The sequence below is a fragment of the Agrilus planipennis genome, unplaced genomic scaffold (assembly GCF_000699045.2).
Source record: "Agrilus planipennis isolate EAB-ADULT unplaced genomic scaffold, Apla_2.0 scaffold32, whole genome shotgun sequence".
NCBI lineage: Eukaryota > Metazoa > Arthropoda > Insecta > Coleoptera > Buprestidae > Agrilus > Agrilus planipennis.
Window position 1 is genome coordinate 1,743,179 of NW_020439506.1, and position 23,996 is coordinate 1,767,174.

Genomic DNA, 23,996 nt, shown 5'->3' on the forward strand with positions numbered 1-23,996 from the left:
AATTATTAACAGTATAAGCGTTAGTTTTATCTTTTGATAAGACGTTTTAATAGTCAGCTAGTCCCAAAATGTTGTATTACGAGGGGAAATATATTCCTGTTTTGATTACCGTTTTTCTGCAATCTTTAATCGAAAAATAATGTTTTCGTTCATAGCCAGGATGTTTTTTTTTGTCATAGCCCCGGTGTTTTTGGACTCGCCCAGTTGGACACTTACTCACTACAAATAACCTCAAATTAATGAAGAAAATTCACTAATACATTGAATTAAGCATACAAAAAATCAAACTACGTATCTCACTTACTTTTAAGCATATAATTACAATATTACATTAAAAAATATTTTTTTTTGTGATGTAACTACAAATGTACAATTTTCGAATTATTCCCTCTACCTGCTTGTATGATAAGACATGGCTTTTTGCCAAAATGATTCTAGGACAACACGGAAGGTACCTCATGATGTGATTCCTTTTGATTCCCTTGCGAGTGCCAAAAAACATGCTGAATAAACGACTGTATTTTTTTATTGTGTTAAGTTTTTGCATTTGTTGTTAATTTTAATATGATACCTCCACATGTTCTTATGAAAAATGGTTTTGCCAGGCAAACAGACAAACAACTATATAATCATATAAGGTAGGGGCCGGCAAGTAATTTTTTTNGACAATATCTTTATACATACGAGGTCTGTCCAAAAAGTATTGCAAATTTTGAATTCCTGCGGGTTACATATATTCGATTTTCGTTTTTTTTTAGCGTTATATTGGTGCTCATGTCTCTCGCTTATACCGACAAGTTCGGCCATGTTGAATGTTCAGTTAATTTTTGACAGCTATTTGCTTATTCCACAAAATGGATCAAAGAATCTGTATCAAATTTTGTATGAAAAACAAAATTAAGTGCAAAGACGCATTCGGAATGTTTAATGTAGCATACCTATAATGAAGCTACCTTGAACCGAAGCAACGTTTATCGATGGTACAAAATGTTCTGAGGGCCGAGAAGATGTGAACAACGAAGAGCGTGCCGGACTCCCGAGCACGTCAAAACAACAGACGAAAACATTGATGAAGTAAAGAAAATAGTAGTGGACAATCATCGAATCACCGTTAGAAAAGTTGCTGAAGACCTAAACATATCGATTGGCTCCTGCCATTCGATTTTTACCAATGATTTTGGCATGAAGCGGGTCGCCCCGAAATTCGTACCAAAATTGCTCAATTTCGACCAAAAGCTGCATCACATTCTGTGAAGTATCGGAGATAGAAGTATCTCTGAAGAAGTTGACCACTCAAGAGAGTGAAACGTTAAGATAGAACTCTGTTTATTGTAATTCTACATAGATTTACAACACTCGTAATTTTTGGATTTCTTCTTTACTTCATCTGTGGGACCTCCCTTGCTTCCCTCTTTCCCTCCTTCCCGCCAAGATTCAACAATGAAGTTTAACAATAATTACAAAAATCAATTGAACAGTTTGTCGCACTTTAACCAAGAACCCGTTGATTACACTTACCAAAGAACTGTAAATTGATAAATGGCAATGAAGGGTAAGAAGCGGGAACGTTATTTTCCAAATAGATCACGCTTGTTATTTAAGTGACTCACCATACCTTGACATAAACGAACATAGTTACGTACTTACAAACATTTTATCTACTTACAAGAACAGTAATTATTTCCGTTAACATTTAACCAGATTTAATGCTAATGCAATTACATTGTTTATCGCTCGAAGAATATAAATCAAGTAACATGCGCATAAACACAATTACGCCCCTAAAATACTTTGACACCGCAATAATTATTAGATTTTTCTTGCACAATGGAATTGATCGATATCGACCGACGAGGGAGGTAACTGCATTAGCCACTGGGTGAAGGACGTTTTGGGACCATAAAAACAAGGATTTTTTTAAAGACAACAACACACAGCTGAAATAGCCACTTAGTGTATGAAAAAGCAAGTTATACTTCGTTTAGTTTCTGTAGCGATGTGACCTTCAGTTTGACCGGCGCAAAGTAGAAAAGAACAGCACTAGGCCAGAAAAGAAAGGAGACAACTCTCGGCCAAACTCTTAACCGGTGAGGAGCGTATAATCCGTACAGTACTGCACGGAAAAATTGACCATTTTATCCACTACAATTGCATTGCTCAAATGTGCTGTTATTGGTCCCATTTACTACTGAAAATATCAACGAGATGTTTATTTATATTTGAAGATATATCAAAGGCTTTAACGCTTATTTTCGACTCGCACTACTATTCATGATTGAACGAAACTTTTGGCAAGTACTGTATGAAGAACTATGTTTAATGAACAAGTGTCGAAAGTATAATGAGCTTTTTTCCCTACCTACGATTTGCCAGAGACATTGGAAGGAGAAATTCGCTAGAGAAAGTAAACGAAGTATAAATAAAAAGAATTTGACCTAGGTACCCCAACGTAAATGACAATATTTTTCCATTTCATTTCATTTCATTTATTTCATCACTTTCATTCATTTAACTTTTTTCATAGAAATAACTCAATTGTGATTTATGAAAAATTTACACGAAAAAAATTGGGGGAAGACGTTTTAAACGTTTTTGGAAATTAATAGTTTATAAATATAAAGCATCTAGGAATTTGATGGTCACTAATAGTAAAAGTATGGCAACCAATTATAGATACCTATAAGAAGGAGTAATAAAAGTCCTTCAGGGAGAGAAACGCTCACCCACCATTACCTAACATGTCCTACCCAGGCTCATATAACGGATTGGTTACATTATGTTATAGTGGGTAAAAGTTGCGACCTCCCCTGGGTGAAACGCAATTTGGATACGAAAAAGGTAAAAATACAATAGACGGTAAAACTGAATTGAAGAAAGGTATAAAAAAAGAAGGCCAAACATTCGTTTGACAGGATAAAAAGGGGGATAATGGGCCAAAGAAATATCTGCAGTAAACTAAATGGATGGATAAAGGAGATTTATAACGAAACAACATCGAAAGTAAGGATAAAAGATAAGGGCACAGAAGAAATACAGATCATAAGCACAACATTGTTCAACTTAGTCTTCGAAAATTTAGAAGAGACAATGAAAAAGATACAGACAGAAATAGTAATACTAAAAGAAAATGTATTGTGGTATTAAAGATAATAATGAACAAGGACATAAGGTTTAAGAACAAAGGCTTTCACGGCCGGAATCCATAGTAGAATGAAGATTCGGCCTATAGGGCCGTGATCTAAGTGAACTATTCTGTCCAGACGTTTCGTCAGCTGCTGCGGCTGACATCTTCAGTGGTTGCGTTGACAACGTGAACGTAGATTATATCTCGAAGTCTCGAAAGCGACTGTCAGTCGAAACGTCTGGACAAAATATTTCACTTAGACTACGGCCCTACTGCCCGAATCTTCATTCTACTAGGGACATAAAGAACTGATAAGATTTAGAAGATACATTTCAAAATGAGGACTAGAGTTAAACATAATAAAATCAAACATTGTTAGAGAAAGAAAAAGAAGTCTTTGGAGGAAGTAAGAATATTCAGTTATTTAGAATAACAGCAATATTATGGAAGGTATGAATCATAGCTGAGAGGATGATTGCTGGAAAAAAGAATGTATCTGTTTGACGTACTTGTAGAGAGCATTTTAATGTATGGAGTGGAAATCTGGGGTTGACAAGAGCATAAAGGAATAGAAGTACAAGAGAAGTGCATCAAACAGATACCGAAATTAGACAGAGCCACATCCGGATACATACTGTACGTAGAAACAAAAAGAGAAAAGCAATAAAGTATGAAGAAAAAAATAATCGAAAATGAAGAAAACAACTAACTCAAAAAATACATGAAGGTTAAAAATATAAATAAAATGTATACATAGTAGTAAGCAAAAGAAAAATGAAGAAAGAGGAGAAAAAAAATATTTAGATAAAAGAGGGTAGTTGAATTATTATAACATAAAAATAGAAAGAAAACGGACCTATAGAAAGAAAATGACTAAATGAGTAAAATACTATAACGACCGATTATNTCGGTCAGAGACGCCAAACAGTGTTTTTTGACAGTCTCTCTCAGCGACACCAGAGAGACTCGATGAGAGACGGAGACTCGAGTCTCACTTTCAGAGACTCTGAGAAACTAAACATCTTTATCTCGTATGTCTGTATCTCTATACCTTTGCCTGTAACGACTTCCGGATATAACGACGAAATTACAGTGGTCCTTTCGTCGTCGTTATACACAAAATCCACTGTATCTCTTTTTCTAATTAGCAATTCATAGATGGTGTAACTTAAAATTAAACGCCCATTCAATTTAGAAAACAAGTGCAATTAGAATTTATTGGCAATAAAAAAGACGATGTTATATTTTACACGCCTATATACTATATGTATATCTATATCTATGTGTGTATCTAGGTACCAGGTACGTAAATATTATTAATGAAACCGCTAACTTTTATCCCACCAACTTTTACCTGATGTTCAATTAAAAAATCCGATTTTGACCTCCGGACGTTTGTATATGTGTACATATATAAAAAGCAAAACAGGATATCGGTGTGACTAACGACGAATAGGTACTTGTTGTGAATCGAGTCTGTGAGAGCTGATAAACCGTTAGAAATGGTAGCAGAATCGAGTTTGTGAGTTTGTTTTACTTGACTTGCACACTCCCAACATTAACCTTAACATTTTGTATCTATTGTATATGTATAGGAGTGTCTTCATGTGTGAAACATTATAAAAAATAAGTATATCCCATAAAAAACGAAGCCTGCCCTTTTTGTTTTCTTTTATTCCAATAGTTTTCCTACAGAATGCTTTCTCGAAATAGAAAAGTTCGGAATAAGAAAAGATAACTTCTTTTATAATAGAAACTGGGGTCGAATAATAAATAGAAAACAACTTTTACAAAAGAGTGTCCTATATTCCGCTATATTTTTTTATGTCAGGGTTGATTCATACCTCACGGTACGAAAGGGCGACAGATATATTTTTTTCTTTTACATAAGATAAATGTAAACTCTACGAATTTTCTGTTTCTTCAAAAGTTCAATCTCTCTAATACATTTCGCTTTTATTAAAGATGTGTGCTGTCTTGGTAGGTAGGTTGAGCACTGTTATTGATAATACTTGTCAGCATCTATAGAAAGGAAGATCAGAAATGGCATTTTCGACTTACAATTAGTTCGGCGTATATCTAGCTAAAATTATAAAGTTACAATCGAATTTGTACTTTAAATAAAGTTAGATTCCGAGTGGACATGTATTCTGAATTTTAATAGGATAGCCTACGTGATAAAATTATCAAGTGATCGTTGAAAAGCTTCTTTTTAGTGTTTAGTTTTCGAACATGCATACACATATTTCAAATAAGTAATTACTTTTTATATTAAAGCAAGCATCCTGACTGTAATGGTATAAATTTACATTGTCACTTGTTGCAAAATGTTGGTACATGAGTAACTTTCACAAAAATTCTCTGAACGTTCATTGACAAAAATCTACTTACGTATGACGACAAATCTTGTTAACAAATTGACGATTAATGCAAAAAGTTTTATAAAATTTATATTGTCTCTTTTCGAGAATAGAAATCACGTAATAATAGCAAAAATAAAGTAATTTGTCGCAATTACGAAGGAAATTGTGGTTTGAGTGTGAAATCTACAATGTTTCATGCCAAGTCTCATCCCATGTAAAATAAATAAAATTTTACTTAATTGCAGTATTTTAATGCAACCAATTTTTATTTTCAAACTACAGTCGAACTTCGATAACTCGAATTTCTGATAAGTCGAACCAAATTGGTTGGCAATAGCGTCAAAAGTAGGAAATGCGTGTAAATTTGTCTTGATTACTAGAACTTCAATTACTCGAATATCTTGATAACTCGAACGAAATATTTTGCGCCAACTTCGATAAGTCGAATTTCCTGGGAGAATCCCGTAATTACGGTCTTTTTTAACGCATTCATGCAGGCAATTCAGTTTCTGCGCTTGCTAAGTTCACTTGTTTGACTTACTAGTTACTACTAACAATAAGTAAAAAATACTGTGCCTGTTTCATTTATATATTACATTAAAGACATTTTTGCNCGGCTAAACACCAACGTACCTATTGAACAGACACACACGCGTACGAGTGTACACAAATGTGCGCATAAAGTATATGTACTTGTATAATAGGTTTCGACTCATTATGTTCCACACACATGAAATTTAATCCTGCCGCACATCGAAACGCAAATCACAATTTATGCTGTACATTGGGGTAAATGCCGATCTAGCTGACGGTGGATGCAGGTTAAGCTGTATTATCAATAAGCGGCCAGTTTGTTTTTATCATCCACTACCACAGAATTTTACGGGATCATAGATTACGAGCACTTTTGAATTTTTAAACTCGATGTTACGACCAACAAGCAGTAAGGATTTCTCCAAGTTGAAAAATAACGATGTGCAATTAGAATTTTGAAATAATTAATGTTAGAGTCATAAAAACTTCTATTACATACTACTCATAATCAGAAATAAAAAACGGCTTCTTCCGTCCTTTCGGAAAATCGCCCACAAGGGGTGGAATAGGTGAAATTGTACTACAGTCGAACTTCGATAACTCGAATATCGTGATAACTCGAACGAAATATTTTGCGCCAACTTCGATAAGTCGAATTTTATGGGGCGAATCCTGTAATTACGGTCGATTTTAACCTATCTTTTTTAACGTATTTATGCAGGCAGTTCAGTTTCTGCGCTTGTTAAGTTCACTTGTTTGGCTTACTAGTTACTACCAACAATAAGTAAAAAATACTGTGCCTATTTCATTTATATATTACATTAAAGACATTTTTGCGTGTTGTAGAATGAAGATTCGGGCTATAGGGCCGTTGTCAACGCAGCACTACCACTGAAGATGTCAGCGGCAGTAGCTGACGAAACGTCTGGACGGAACAGTTCACTTAGACCATGGCCCTATAGCCCGAATCTTCATTCTACTATGGATTCCGGCCGTGAATGCCTTTGTTCTTATATTTTTGCGTGTGTTAATATGTCATCAAACGTACTTTAAAAACATTGTCTGTTGGTCAAAAATTTGAAAATTCGTTGAGTGTCATGCTTTCCTATTTAAAAGCCAGTGAATATACAACCGATGCCCTGTGTAATAGTTTAAATGAAATTGAAGCTTTTTTCGAAAACCAAAAAAAGAAATCCGTTCGTCAGTCACAAATAACTGACTTTTTTACAGTAAAATAGTAAATACATACACATATGTATATATCTACTTGTAGTACATACATATGTACATACTTACTATGTATGTAAAAATATTTTGATAGTACTGTTTCATAATTTTTGTTATTCCTTTGAAATGTTCATTCACAAAGAAATACTAATTAAAGAAGTATTTTTTGTTAACTGGAAGTTTTTATGTGTCACATTGCAGTTCGAGTTATCGAAGTTCGGCTGTACTAATATAAGTGGTGCAGATAAATATAAGTTTTATACACTTCTGATTGTGAATGTGATTTTGTTTCAACAGTTACAAAGAGTATATCAAATTGGACTGTATTCGTGAACGTAATAACAATTGCTGTCACAAAACGTGTCCCAGTTTTAAAGCCCATCACGCTAGAGACACAATAAACAAAAACTTTTGTAATCGAAAATTTATTTGCGTATAATTTTGTCTGGACTAGATTGAAATCCTTTTCAAATAGATATGTTTACACGTTCGTTAAATCTAGGTAGTCATGACACCGAATAAATGACATGGTGGAGTCTGTATTTGTTTTAGATACGGTCCAACTTTTATCCAGTTTTCAGATGACAAAATATCGCTGGGGAACATACCTAATTATTATGCAAATTACATCAAATAACGGCACAACAGATAATAACATTATTAATCTGCAAGAAAATTGTTTTGGGTCGTGGGATTTTTGAGAATAAACAACTGATTCAACAAGTTTGAAATAAGTTATATTATAGGTAGGTGTGAAAACTGAATGTATGAAGATATTAATTTAATTGCTAATTTTCGTCTCTAGATGTCGGCAAAGAATTTAACAAAATAAACAACCGATTTAACAAGGTCTGAAATTAGTGAAAACCCGATGAGTTTTATGACGTTTATTTCAATGAGCACATAATATTAAAATTGGTCGAGAAATTGAAAATCATCACCTCATCCAACAAGGTCTGAAATCCGTGCAAACCTGGTGTTGAGGTAGGTACTCAAGTTTCAATTCATAAAAAAAAAGCAAAAATACTTCCTGTATATGGTTTAAATCCATTGCACTATTTTGCCATATTCATCATCATCATAAGGACGTAAGTCCTAAGACTGATTGGACACGCACCTCCACTCCTTCCTATCCTGAGCTAATCTTCTGTTTCTGTCTCTGATATATCTTTGAATAGACCTTCATGTCTGAGAAGGTGTCCTACCAACCTATCTCGCCTATTTCTTATTTACTTCCATAGAGTCCTCTGTTCTCCTATTCTTTCTAATTCCTCTTCATTTCTAACTTTCTCTATCAACGGTACCCTCATCATTCGCCTGTAACACCACATTTCGAACGCTTCTAACCTTTTCTTTTCCGCAGCGCCCACCGTCCATGTTTCGCACCCGTACAGCACCGCACTCCAAACATACACCTTTAACAATCTTCTTCGAGTTCCTAAATCAATTGTTCGCGAGCATAAAAGTGACTTCTTTTTGTTGAAGACGACTTGACCCTGCGCTATCCTCTGCTTTATATCCCTATTACTCCTTCCGTCCTGACTTGTTTGAATTCCTAGATAGCTAAAATCGGCCACTTCTTCTAATTTTTCGTCTTTTATCATTACATTCGCTCTTTCCTTACTTTTTCTTCCCTCGCATGTCAGTATTTTTGTTTTACTTTTATTTATTTTCATACAGTACTGTTTTGTCAATACCGCTTCCATTTTATTTAAAGCTATCTCTAAACTCATCCTTGCTAGATGCTAATACTGCTATATCATCTGCAAATCTAAGCAAACTAATTTTTGCCCCTCTATATCTATTCTTACAGTAACACTACTTGGGAGGTTCTGTTGATGGAGGGTAGATTCATTCTACTTTTATAGGTATGTTAAATGAGGAGGTACTTTCGTAATAAAAAAGTTTTAAGATCTTTATTTTAATGCATGTTTTCGTCCCCAGAAGGCGCGTACAATAAAAAAATTGACCAACTTTTGAAAACCCGATAAGAAAGTAAATGAAGTATAATTATGAGAATAAGCAGCCGATTCAACAAGAACTAAAATCCTTGGAAATCTGTTAAGAAAAAACGAAAATTCTCAAATAGGTATTGATTTTAATGCAAGTTTCCATTTGTAAATGGCGCATACAATATAGAAATTGGTTAAGAGATTATAACAAGGTCTGATATCCTTAAAACTTGAATATGAGAACATAGGACTCTACGGAAGTCAATAAAAAATAAGCGAGATAGGTTAGTGGGAGTTAGAAGAGGTAGAGGTAGACCAAGATTACATTATTGTTCGCAAATGGTTGAAGGCGTAGATTGTTCTAATTTTAGGGAAATGCGTAGATTAGCTCAGAATAGGATAGAGTAGAGGTGGGTGTCCAACCAGTCTTACGGCTGACGACCTTATGATGATGATGATGATGATGAGACATAAAATTTAGAATATATTTAACTTCATCATCTACAATGTACCATTTTCAAAGACAAAAATTCACGTTGAGACAGTGTCGTGTATGGAATACAAACCTTTATTCAGCGCATATATTTGATGTACCTTATGTATTATTGTAGCGGAAACATAATTTTTAAAGTTTGACTCTCGTCTTATTGGAGCCCATTATAATCTGTCGCCATCAGCAATGCTGCAATTTTTTATGCGCGAAACGTAGTAGCGAAATCGTATTAAACTTCACGAAAGTTTTATACATGATCATAAAAAAGTTTTACTTAATTTTGCCATCCACGTTAGAAGTTCTATTGCTTGTGACATTAAACTAAATTAACCTAATGATTAGAATCGTAAAATGTTGCTGATTGTATTAGTTAAGAACACCTCCCGAATTTTTGACCCGGTAGTAGAGGGATAACTTCAATAAAGAAAGAAAGACATAGGATATATATACGTCACACATTGAAAATTTATCTTATAAACTAATAATTGCGTAGTGACTGAAAAGCGCAGCTAAAGTAAAGTAACGATAATGATAAGCAATTTAAGATCAAGACTAAGACTGTCCCAGTCTTGGTATTGGTGTTGCTGTTGCTTATTCCATCTTGGTCTTGCTCCAATGCTTTCAGTCTTGTTCTTGGTATTGATCTTACTGATATAGTCTAAGTCTTGGTATTAGTCTTGCGTGCTATGTCTTGGTCTTACTCATTTAAACTGATACTTTTAGGTTAGAATTTAAGAGGTATTAGAAAGAATAGGAGAACAGAGGAGGACTGTACATGATTGGACTGGACATATTAGAAGCAAAAACGACAATTAAGAGGAGCAGGGGTAGACCTAGATTAGATTACTGTTCACAAACAGTTAAGGATGTGGGATGTTCTAGTTTTAGGGCAATGCGAAGATTAACTCAGGATAGGAAAGAGCGGAGGTGCGTGTCCGACCAGTCTTAGGACTGACGGCCTTATGATGTTGATAATGAAAGCACTCAAAAATTTTTTTATTAAACTCAGAATAAGAAATAAAAGTATTCGAAGTGGTCTGTATTCTGTCGAAACTGCCAGACGATCTTTTTGGATTTCATCAGCGCGTCGCAGACAGCTACGACAGAACACAGACCAACTTTTACCTGCTGTCTTAACAGCGCGTTTTAGAAAATACTACAAATAGCGCGGTAAACGCCATCTGTAGTACGATGTTACATTTTAGGATTACGTATGCTCCGACAGGGTCCATTTAAATATATGGATATCTACTCGCTCGCCGGGATTCGTTTCAACAAGTTGATATCCATATATTTAAATGGACCTTGTTGGAGCATACGTAATCCTAAAATGTAGCATCGTACTACAGATGGCGTTTACCGCGCCATTTGTAGTATTTTCTCAGAATAAGAAGCTTGTGATTACAGCATCATAATTAAATTACAAGTAAGCTAGAATTTAAATGGAATAGCATAAGTTTATATTGTACGTATCCGTTTTACTAACAATAGATTTCAATTTTCGCAATTAATTAAAAAAGACATTTAAATGAAATTATGGCGAAACTGTATCACGTAGTACGTGTGATACTTTCATGATATTTAATAGCGCAAAAGTTGTGATCATTTATCGACCATTCTCTTTCCAACAAAGAGGCAGTACCACAAGGAAAAGCCTTGAACCGTATTTCGTAACTGGTCTTATGCAGGTGGATTAGCATGTAAGTAATTGCTTGAACTGTGCATAGGTAAGCCGGGATGCAATTTCTGAAATTTCATGTTTCCCATGTACCTACCTACTTAAAATTTGTTTCTAGTTTGAGTCTATGGTCGAATATCGACTTCTGATGCATCCATCGTCAGTTGCAGCAATTTGTACGTAGTAGGAACACATTTTCACATCGACCGATTTTATTATAATTTTGTGTCAGTGCATCATGACAAGTATTAAACGTTTCGTTTGTAAAACTACCATTGGGACAGTAGTGCAAAATTATGTGCTTCTTTGACATCCCAAGTATTTTTTTTCAACTGATTTCAAAAAAAGGGAAGAAATTCTCAATTCCACTGTATTTCTTTTTGTATACGTTATTACGTAATTTCTTTGCCAATTGTGAACCAATTTAAATTATTATTTTTTAAGAGATAAGTTATATCTCAAGGGTGGTCGTATTTACATTTGAAGAAAACATTACACCACCAAGGGTGAAAAATTAGAGGATGGAAAAACCTGGAGAAATTAACATTATCTCGTTATTTCGGGCAGATCTTTTTATCTTTTTAGTTTAAATTTGTATATTTAGGCAAAGAATCGAAGCCGTTTTTTTATAAGTTAGTATATTTAATTAATCTGTGCCTTTCGATAATATAAATTTAGGTTAAGTACGTATTATCGTAAGTAATTAACGATTTCTAGCATTCGTATCCGCTTCAATAAGTTTTAACGAATCATATTCTTACAGCTGTTTTATTCCAAAGTAGCATTTAGCAGATCAAATTATAAAAACAACACCATCCTACAACGAAGAGGCGGATTCTATACATATATTCAATTTCTCCACCATGCCAGTGAATCTATTATTCGATTATAATGTTACATTCCCCAATTTCTTAGTATTTGTATCAATTTTTAGTAGTTTGAGCATGTAACAAGCATTACCGTCTACGTTCGTAAAAATTCCATGATTTTTGTGTTGTTAAACATACGTAAAAAGCATCTGTCCTGGTTTCTAAATGTAAAAACGACATTTTTTTTTCATAAATATCATCACCAAAATGATGCAGAATTATCAAAACTTTAAAACATTGCAAAGGTATGGAAAAATACATATATGTTCCTAGCGACTAATATACTGACGATCAGGACCGTGATGGCTATTTTTTAACAAAACCGTAACAAATTACAATTCGAAGCCAGTCCTGTACATGAATTGCGTGTACTGCGTCTAAAACTATAACTACATCGATGGAGAATGTAAGCAGTGCCTGTTATCAAATGTATAAGATAAACAAACATAATTAACTAGTACACATGTTACACGCTTATTACAATAAAAATGAATTAAACAACATTTGTTCATCGCTAACAGCTTGCACCATACACTATGTCAATTACGTCTCAACAAAAAAGAGAAAAATGCTTGTATTAAATGAACTTATCACTTACTTACCGAAAAGAAAGTAACAGCTCTAAACATACCTAAACACATACGTGCACTACAATTATTTTCAAAGTTAGAATTCTATGCTAGAAGAAAGGCCTCAAAACGTTTACTGGAATTATTTCCGAGTCGCCCAAATACGCCAGGTATTTAACGTATTTTATTTGCAACGATCGTCACGCGACTTACAGATCATTAGGGTTGTGAACTACGGTTTGGTACACGCGCTGTTTGATATAACCCCATACAAAGAATCCACTCCGCAGTCCAAGAAACTGCTCGTCAAGAAACTTACACACTGGTCTTTAATGTGAGGGGATGCACCATCATGTGAAATAACAACGTAGAAAAGTCAAATAAGTCGCGTCAACACTTTTGTTTTTTTTTTGTAACAATCGCACTCATTACAAATGATAAGGATGCAGCAACTGTTCCGTTGAAATTTGCCACCCTATCACATGAGAGGAAACAACGTTCCATACTTATTCACGGGTACTATTTTGGTGGCTATCTTCCATGAAATCAAGGATTTCGTCCTCTACACTAGCGATATACATCATACCAGTACATAAGTATTAAATCGCATCATTGTAACAACTGTTTCACAGTGACATACTGACCTACTCCAGTGACTGATGTTGTATGGTTGAATTGGTTTATTGAACTGTACACTGATTGACCAAGTACATAGTTCAAAAGTTAAAAAAACAGACAACTGCTGTAACATTAACACCTTGAATCACATTTAATATAATCTAACAAATAACAAACAGTATGAGTAAAACAATACAAGACTGATGCTGCTAATTATCTGCTTATTGAATACGGCGTTGCGTCGTCGTATTTCTTCACCAGTATCGAATTTGCATTTGCCTATACTTTCAATTAGATACATTTTTCTCGAAAACGGTAGACTTTCGGACATACAAGTAATTACTTAATTTTCTAGTTTTATGGTACCATATCACCTCCTGTATGCTCCGTACTTATGTCTGTTACACATCATTAATAACTAAAACAATTATTTCAGGAAAAAGTTAATAGCATCAGTCAACATTATTATAATCGAAAAGACGCAGAAAACGGCAGGGAACTGATAACTATTAGAGTGATTGAAGACGGTCACCCGTTTCACCACCTTAATTTACTTTTGACTCGCTTCTTGTAATTGATTGATTGATTGATCGATCGATTCTCAACTGTTGGCTTGCAATTTTAACTAAATAATTTAGATGTACAATGTACTAGTGACTTAAATAGGAATTCGAACAATTCGAAAGCACATAAAAAACTAAGAAAAGAAATTGAAACAGACAATTTAAAAGCAAACTAGTTAAACACAATTTCTCCATTAACGTTTACCATTAACAAAGATACAAAGAATTCTCTATAATGAAAATCATTATTCATGAATATCGTCTCGAGCTTCGTTACATAGTATACTCAATTCTGAGGGTTCACATTTTCAAAAGGCTCGTCTGTTTTACTACCCAGCCTTTGTTAAAAAAATGTTTTTCCTTTAGTTATTCTTTTAGGCACACCCTACTGAGTATGTATGTATAGTTAAGAACATTATATTCACATTATATATTTTCATTATTTCCCCACACAACGATTGAATTACACAAAAAGTAATACGTCATGGTGGTACCGTCACGATTGAACTGTCGGGTGTCTATTATACAAAGAAGGGCACAAAAAGTAACCTGATACGTAATTAAAAAGGACGTGACGAAAGTGCAACAATTAAAACCCTTCAAGTAAGACACCTGTTAATGATAAAATTTAAACGAACTGACTTGTTAAGCGATTACAATAATTCACACCGTTTACGTGAGCAGATAAAGAACTGAAATGAATCCATTAAACAAGAAGAATGATTTCCTACTGCTGCTGGCTGGTCTTTGAATTATTTCGTACGAAATCTAGTAGGTGCCAGCCTTTTGCTGAAATACATAAGTGTTATGAACCTTTAGTGATTACACGGCTGACAGGTCGGCATTAGGGACATTGCAATGGGGAGGGGAGGTCTAAGATGGTAGAGAGAGGATATGAATTGTAGTTAAAATAAATACAATAAAGTAATATCTAAATCGTACACTCATCATCGTCATAAGGTCGTCAGTACTAAGACTGGTTGCACACGCACCTCCACTCTTTCCTATCCTGAGCTAATCTTCGCATTTCCCTAAAACTAGAACAACCCACATCCTTAACTATTTGCGAACAGTAATCTAATCTAGGTCTACCTCTACCCCTCCTAACTCCCGTTTCTGCCCCTAATATGTCTCTGACTAGACCTTCATGCCTAAGAAGGTGTCCTACCAACCTATCTCGCCTATTTTTTATTGACTTCCATAGAGTCCTCTGTTCTCCTATTCTTTCCAATACCTCTTCATTTCTAACCTTTTCTACCCACGATATCCTCATCATCCGCCTATAACACCACATTTCGAACGCTTCTAACCTTTTCTTTTCCGCCGCGCCCACTGTCCATGTTTCGCACCCGTACAATGCCGTGCTCCAAACATACATCTTCAACAACCTTTTTCGAATTTCTAAATTAACCGTTCGCGAGCATAGAAGTGACTTCTTTTTACTAAAGACGACTCGACCCTGCGCTATCCTCTGCTTTATATCCCTACTACTCCTTCCGTCCTGACTGATCTGACTTCCTAGATACCTAAAATCAGTCACTACTTCTAATCTTTCGTCTCCTATCTTTACAGTCGCTCTTTCCTTATTTTTTCTTTCCTTGCATACCAGTATTTTTGTTTTACTTTTATTTATTTTCATACAGTACTGTTTTTTGTCTATACTGCTTCCATTTTATTTAAAACTATCTCTAACTCCTCCTTACTAGATGCTAATACTACTCTATCATCTGCAAATCTACGCATACTAATTTTTGCTCCTGTATATCTATCCCTACAGTTGTACTGCCTTTAATGATGTTGGTAGCATCTTCGATTTATAGATTAAAAAGTAGCAGTGACAATGTACAACTCTCTTCCTAATATTTACTTCTCTACAGCCTCAGCTCTATAATTACTTGTTGCTCTTTATACAAACTAAGTATCACTCTTCTATCGCTATAACTCATCCCTACAATTTTTAAGTATATTTACATCTTCTCCTATTTAACATTGTCAAAAACTTTTTCTAAATCTACTAATCCTATGTACGCACTCTTTCATTTTTCTCTATTGTTACCCGTTAATCGTACACCATGAGAAAAGAATAACTAAATTGAAGCGTTAATTCTTGGGATTCTTGTGAATTTTTCGAATGTTTCCGTTAGAGAAAATTCCTAAAGTGGCTTATATCGACCTCCAGGACTCGATATCAGCGAAAACAAAAATGTAAAAATAGAAATCACCGAGAATGGATCTAAATTAAGCAAGTCGTGACCGAAATTTTGACTTTGTATAATGGAATAATAATAAACAGACCTAAAATTATAACTTAAAGGTAAAATTTTAAATATATAAATGTCTACGACACATGATAAAGATTTGGGGAAATGTCTATTTAAATCATAAGAAAATTCACTACTATGTCAGTTGAAGAATACATTTGAAGTTTACGAATTAATAACAATTCAAGTAGTTTAATTAAATTTCTCGATGCTTTAGGAAGAACAACAGCCCCCCTTCTCTTGGCGACGTATTTCAGAGCTTTGCCGTCTGATGAAAAGCCTGTAAGACGTTATAATTTTCTAATTTGAAATCTCCCATTGTTTTGTTATGAATTCAAAATTTAAATAACTCGTTCGTAGACAGCGAGGGTACTCGAAATATTTTTTTAAAAGAACACCGTATATATAATATATATATATTTGTAGTTCCCTTTTTTCCCCTATTTCTTCTGATTTTAAAAATTAAAAAGAAAATTCTAAAAACTAATTTGGATGTTATAATTAAACCTACATCATGTTTTTCCTATACGGGAATGATTTGAAATTCCAAAAAAATCATCAACCATTATTATTAATTATTTTGAATTTTCAAAGTATCACAAAATAATTATGAAGATAAAGATAGATATCAAATTAGAAAATTCACACTGTACATAAATTTCCATGCTCAATCTGACCTCCAAATTTGTCCACCACATTAGATTTTCGGATAAAACCGGATAATGTCCCAAGAGCAGTGTTCCTTTAGCCATTTTGAACAATTTTTCAGATGATGATTTAAAATTCTTTCGGATTACTTTTTGATACCTATATATACTGAATCACAAATGACCTACTTTAACCTTCAAATCCATTTAGTTTATCTCGATAAGGGTCTCCCTTGCTAGGATGTTCAATTTTAAACTTTAGGTAGAATTCAAAATTGCGTCCATTAATCCATAACCCCATTACATTTATACTCCATGAACCATGGCCGGCGAAAGGTCTGATCGCTTCTTAATATGCTTTCTTAACGTTTTCATGAACTAAAGTTTATTAAAACTGGTCAAATGTGGGTCGAAGTCGCACACTAAAAGGTACGTATATATTTAGTAAGAAATTTTAATTAAGGTCAGATTTTTTTTTTTTTTAATTAATGATCAAAATAAATACGTGAACAACAAATAATTCGATTACGATAAAATTTTAGCAGGAGTAATAAGTATGAAAAAGGCTTCTTTTCCCAATAGGTAGCCGGATTTCTTAAAAGTGGACACGAAAGAAATCGCTTTTTCTCGATAAATCTTCATTTATTGAAAAAAAATTATCACTTTGAAAAATGGAACCCCCTTACCTTATTGAAAATGTGATTCTAAACAACGTTCTCTTTTGACTTTTTTCGATTAAATCATTAGGAAAAAAGTTACAGATGAAAAACGAAAAAAAACATCGGGCAAATTATTTACATGCAAAAATAGTGGTGAGTAAAACTGGTCTTCGTCTTGCAATCTTATTCAACACCAATACTGTCTTTAAACTAGCAAGACCAAACGAACAAGACGAAGACTAAAATCATGACTGAACGAACAAGACCAGGACTAAAACCAAAACCAAGACCAAATATGTAAGATCAAGACCAGATACGCAAGACTACACGAAAAATTATTACTTCCGGTGGATTTATGAGTAAAACTATTTGAAATAACTTTAATATATTCTTTTGTTGGAACAAAGCATTTTTAGTATTTCAAATTTTCAGTTTATTGCTTTACTGCATCTACAAGAATATCCTCGGAGTGAGTGTTATTTGTACCTATGTCTAGATAACACATGGTAGAAATACAGGGGCAACCAAATTTTTTGACGTAACAACGTCTTATAATTCGATGGAGCCGGCTGCACGCACGAAAAAACATGACTCATGCGGCGTTACCTCGCTCTGAGGCGTTCCATTTAAGGCTTGAAGTGCAAGCGAGAGCGCGGAACGAGCGACAAAGAGGCACAGTCGGCCTCCGCGTTCGGCAGCGTTCGACATTTGTCTCTCTCCTACTTGAGTGAGCGATGCGTCCGCGTGGACAACTGCTATACAATAATACATTTCCATTTACCCCCTTCTCTATATCCATGCAAAATATCTATCAAACAAAAAAAATTAAAATTTTCTTTTGAAAAATGAAACCATTCCATCGGTATTTTCTTATGACGTTGTCACGTTCAATTACCGTCAGTAAACCGACTTTACAGACAACCGATTTTTTTTTTGATATTTTTTACCTTGTACTATTTTATTCAAAAGGTCAATTTATGAGTTGGAGGAATGATCAATTTATGTAATGGAGAGTTTTCATAACTTTTACAACTATCGACATTATTTTGATAAAAAAACATGACAAAACAAAAAACCTCTCAATGAGTTAGATACTTTTTGAGTTATAGCTAAAAACCAAAAAGTGGTTAAAGACAATTTTCAAAAGTACACCCTTATATTTGGTTGCATTATTCGATAAGGATCACTTCATCATCAGAAGGTCGTCAGTCTTAGACCTGGTTGGACACGCACCTCCACTCTTTCCTATCCTGAGTTAATCTTCGCATTCCCCTAAACTAGAACATCATCAACTATTTGCAAACAGTAATCTAACCTAAGTCTACCTTTACCCCTCCTAACTCCATTTTCTGCCTTTAATATGTTTCTGACTAGGCCTTCATGTCTGAGAAGGTGTTCTACCAACCTATCTCGCCTATTTCTTATTGACTTCCATAGAGTCCTCTGTTCTTCTATTCTTTCTAATACCTCTTCATTTCTAACCTTTTCTATCNAGTCACTTCTATGCTCGCAAACAGTTAATTTAGGAATTCGACAAAAGTTGTTAAAGATGCATGTTTGCAGCGCGGTGTTGTACGGGTGCGAAACATGGACGGTAGGCGCGGCGGAAAAGAAAAGGTTAGAAGCGTTCGAAATGTAGTGTTACAGGCGAATGATGAGATGAGAATAGTTAAGGATGTGGGTTGTTCTAGTTTTAGAGAAATGCGAAGATTAGCTCAGGATAGGAAAGAGTGGAGGTGCATGTCCAACCAGTCTTAGGACTGACGACCTTATGATGATAAACATCTTAGTTCCTTTTACCCCTGTTATTTTGAAAATGGTCAATATTAGCCTAAATGTTTAGTACATATGTGCTGTTTCCTTGTAAAACATTTTGAAGGAGAGAATTAGTTTCCTCAAAAATTGAAAAGTTAGGAACCACTGGCTTAGAGGTTCTGTTAAGTCTTTTCAATAAGGAACTGTCTAAAATTGATACCAAGACAAGAAAATTAACGAAAAAGGTTTTGAAATATTTTCCACTGTTATACCCGAAAACCGAATATAATGGCCAAATTCGGAGCATAGATTCAGACTCAATTCGGTGTTAAAAATTACGTACAGTTTTTATTTAGGAAAAACGTGTCCGAGCTGTGCTATTTTATCGACAATCGTTCTCTGAACGCGTTTGAACTATTCATTTCTAATCTCGACTGCATACATATGTACATTTCCGGGTAAATAGTTTATTAATTACAATATGGGCGTTAAAAGTTGTTAACATTGTTCGTTTGCCATTTCTCTTGTTATATATCATAAATAATGCATGTGTGGTTATTTAAACATGTCAAATATTGAAGGTAACTTCAGTGGAACCAACGAATTTAATGACTCGTTAAATAAATTTCCAATGAATTAAACACAGCCCTTAAAAGATAAACGCATAGTACAATAAGTAAAAAGCAGTTAGTTTAACTTAATACGTACGTACCGCAGATTTAATAGCAATTTTATTACGAATTGTAAGTACACCTATTCTCTGAAATAAAATTTCATATAGCTTAAGGCTTTAATGTAATTGTCCGAAAATGAAAAACGAATGCTGATGGACAGGCAATCCTTCGGAATTACGTCGGAGGGAAAGGCAGAAGGCCCCCCTTCAGCCTTCTTTTAAGAATTCTGGGAATGGTTATGCTTAGTATGCCTAGATTTGCAGATGATGTAGGAGTTAGAGATAGCCTTAAATAAAATAGAATTGGTATTCACAAAACAGTATTGCATAAGTATAAATAAAAGTAAAAGAAAAATACTGCTCTGCAAGAGAAGAAAAAGTATGAAAAAAGTGAATACAAAGATAGAAGACGAAAAATTAGAAGTAACTGATTTTTGGTATCTAGGAAGTCAAACAACTCAGGATAGAAGGAGCAGTAGAGAGAGGAGAGGATCGGGCAGCCTTTACCAAAAAGAAGTCACTTCTATGTTCGTGAACTTAATGTGGTGTTACAGGCGAATGATGAGAATAGAAAGGGTTAGAAATTAGGAGGTATAAGAAAAAGTAGGAGAACAGGAGACGCTATGGAAGTCAATAAGAAATAGGCGAGATAGATTGGTAGGACACCTTCTCAGACAAGAAGGGCTAGTGAGAAACGTATTAGAAGCAGAAACAAGAGCTAAGAGGAGAAGAGGTAGACGTAGATTACTGTTCACAAACAGTTAAAGATGTGAGATGATGATGAGAATGAGTGTGTGGTGGTTCGGGCGAGAATGATGAGACAGGCGAAATGAAGACGGAAGAGAGGTGACAGATTATCTGTTAAAAAAATTAGTACTGCCCCAGCAATTGCCTAAGGAAGTCATAGAAAAACTTTAGGCAAAGCAGACAGTCCTGGAAGAGAACCGATGTCCTTCCGAATAGTCTAAAATCTCTAAGCTAGGTCTCTTGGTGCTTATCTCCTGGTGCATAGCACTTGAAATATACTAATCAGGAAACCCTTTCCCACTGTAGCTTAACCTAAACCCATAGAATAGCACTTTACACATGTGACCAAATGTTAACATTTAAACACGTTCAACACGTCCAAAGCGTGGTGATTTTTAAATAAAAATTCCGATTATACGATAACAACCTGAATATTGGAAATAGATGCGTCACTTAGTTCTGTCTTTTAATTAGACGTTTTAACAACTTAAAATTAAACTCATTTTGTGAATATTCTTCAAAAACGATATCAGGTATCTCCGGAACATACCTGGAGTGTACAATGTATCTCCATTCTCCATGCGATGATATGACTAAATAACGCTGCAGATGAGATACACTGTTCTTGAAATAGAATATCTCCAAATACATAACTCACTTTGAAAAAAAAAGTGGAGACACTCGGTTCTTGCAGTGGTCCCTCGGTTATAATATATTTCGAGTACGAGCATGCATGAATATCGTTATGTAATAAACTGTTTCATAACAAGCAAGTATAGAAATGGAACGCCCTGTAGAACATAGTGCTATCTTTCAAACCAAAAATAATAATAAGATACATAGGTACTAGGTGCTCCGTTTGCAGGAGGGTGACTATTCAAGCATTTTTCATAGTCAATCATTGCTTATTATTCAGGTAGATATACAAAGGGAGCACCCTGGAAAATACAGTTTTACAGTTTTTAATTTAATCAAAAAAAGGAGAGAAAGGACTATCCAGATACTTTTTTATATCTACCTATACATATGTTTTACAATAATACAATACAAGTATACAAAAGGAACACCCCGTAGATATAGGTTTCCATTTTAATAAAAGATAAGTATGGGGTTCGGAGTAGGTGAACTAGGTATTTTAATATAAATACGAAAATTATTATAAAAATTGAACTACTATATAAAAATATAACGCAACTGTGTATAAATTAGATACACTGTAGATCCATCGTTAATTTTTTGAAATTTGTTAAAACATTATGTGCGTTTGCCTACGTATACATCGGTGCAGAAGAAGACACAAAATCTGCAGTTTGAATAAAAGGGCGGTGCTTGAAATACAGATAAACCGATTACCATATAAGTGGCACGGTGCCTATAATATTTAACGATGAAATTTATCTCGAAACGTGTCGAGTTTAATTCATGAAAACGAAAAAATACAAATTATAACGGTATAAGGGCCATCGGAAGACAACTTACCACACGACGACATCGTTCGAGTTGTTGAGTCGAACATCCTCCCCTGCAGCAGCACCAACATCTGCACGACGACAACAACAGTAACAAAAACAACAGTAACCCTTCGCCTAACACCACCACTTTCATCTACCCCGGGCACTTATGTTCCTGAATAATAATTACGTCCGTCGGTGTGTTGGTTGAGTTCGTACGTGAAGCTCGCGACTAATTAGTAAAGAAATAATGATAGAAGCAAAATATCACGCTGGAAGAGGAGAAAGAGGAGGACGAGGAGGCGCCCGGGTCACACGATGGACGATTAAATAAGGGATGAGGTGAGCGATGATGATAAGATCGAGAAAAACACACAACTATATCTCCGCTACAATCCCGTCGACGCTATGTCAGTCAGTCACTCCCAAAAATAGGAAAAACGATCCCCTACATCGCACTCTCAACCTCTGTGTACGTAGGTACTTATAGGTACGTATAACTAACTGGCTGGCAGCTACTGACTGCTACTGCTGATGCTGCTGGTGATTGTAAGCGGTGCTGCACTGCATCACAGGCGCGACCCGGGAGACTCCCGCTGCTGCGATGATGCTGCTGCTGCTGATGCTGATAACACGACGGCGCCGTTGCTCCGCCGTGCCTGTACCGACGCACACCACCACCACCGTATTATATACAGGGTACTCTACATGCATACATGCACACACGAAGATCTCTTCACTGTCATCATACGTAACGTAAACACCAGAAATTTTTATTACACACGCGAGCAATAAAAATGTTGTCGTAGTGTTTTTTTCTGTCTTTTTAAAACTTTTTCCGCGTCATTGATAAGTCCGTAACAATTGGTCACGATTTTTATTGCTGTTATTGTACCAACTAAAGAACGTATGAGAGCTGATAGTGAGACCTCACTCTCGCTTGCCAGAAGGATCTCTGCGAGTGTCTCGGTGTCGTTATTCGTTGCTGGCTGTTGTCGCCAGTTGTTAGTGGAGCGAGTGGAGGGTTGCGAAGAACTGGAAAGTGTGTTCCCCTTCCAGCAGAAGCTCAGCAAACGGACGTACCTACGGTCATGGACAAACTCCACGACACGATCGACGTCGCGAAGAAGAAGATAAACCGAACGACGACATTTTCATTTTCTCTCGTCGTTATGCACATGAAATTTTCGTGGCTCGTGCTGAATTTTCGTTTCGTCGTCCGCCAAAGTTTTCCGGTCGCCTGCGCACACTCGATGAGACAGATACACGCTTCAAGGCTCGTTTTCGATTATTCGATTGTTCGGACGACAAAAGTTCCGAAACTTTGTCTCTCATCATTGTCTCAGATACGTCACAGAAACTTTTCCTGATTACTTAGTACTTTTTTCCGCTGTTACTGTGGATTCTCGTTCTGGAAAAAATCGTGAATGAAAAATAGAAATTAACGTAACGAGTGTATGTATGTAATCTTTCTTATTCCAGTCTGTTGAACAGACACAGCATCCAAGTTTCTCTTATATTGTGCCGCACCCTTTTAAGGGCGTTGTCACTCTGTGTGTCGTTAGGGATGATGCTGCTGGTGCGCGACAAAATACGTTTGTACGTTCACGTAAAATGCCATAACCAAAAGGAAAACTAAAAAAAAACTTGAGGTAATCAACGATCACCCTTAAACATGTAAACAAGAAGCCTTTTGAAAATTTTTAAATTTTCTGAGCTTAATGCAAACAATACCCAATTGCATACACGCCATCTAGAATCGGATCCATGCAATGAAATAAATACCTATTTTCACTTATAATTTTCCTTAATT

At 35.2% G+C, this 23,996-nt stretch overlaps 1 protein-coding gene across 2 annotated transcripts in view; it reads right to left on the reverse strand.

The window, feature by feature from the left end:
* Nucleotides 1-23,288, reverse strand: part of LOC108733673 (nephrin) — a 76,592-nt gene extending 53,304 nt beyond the window's left edge. Inside the window, exon 1 of one of the 2 annotated variants that reach the window (XM_018464937.1) lies at nt 22,212-23,288. In XM_018464937.1, the coding sequence (XP_018320439.1) occupies nt 22,212-22,272 (61 nt within the window). In that variant the 5' untranslated portion in view covers nt 22,273-23,288. The remainder of the gene's footprint in view (nt 1-22,211) is intronic. The other variant, XM_018464936.1, reaches the window with a different exon arrangement.
* Nucleotides 23,289-23,996: the final 708 nt, after the last annotated feature.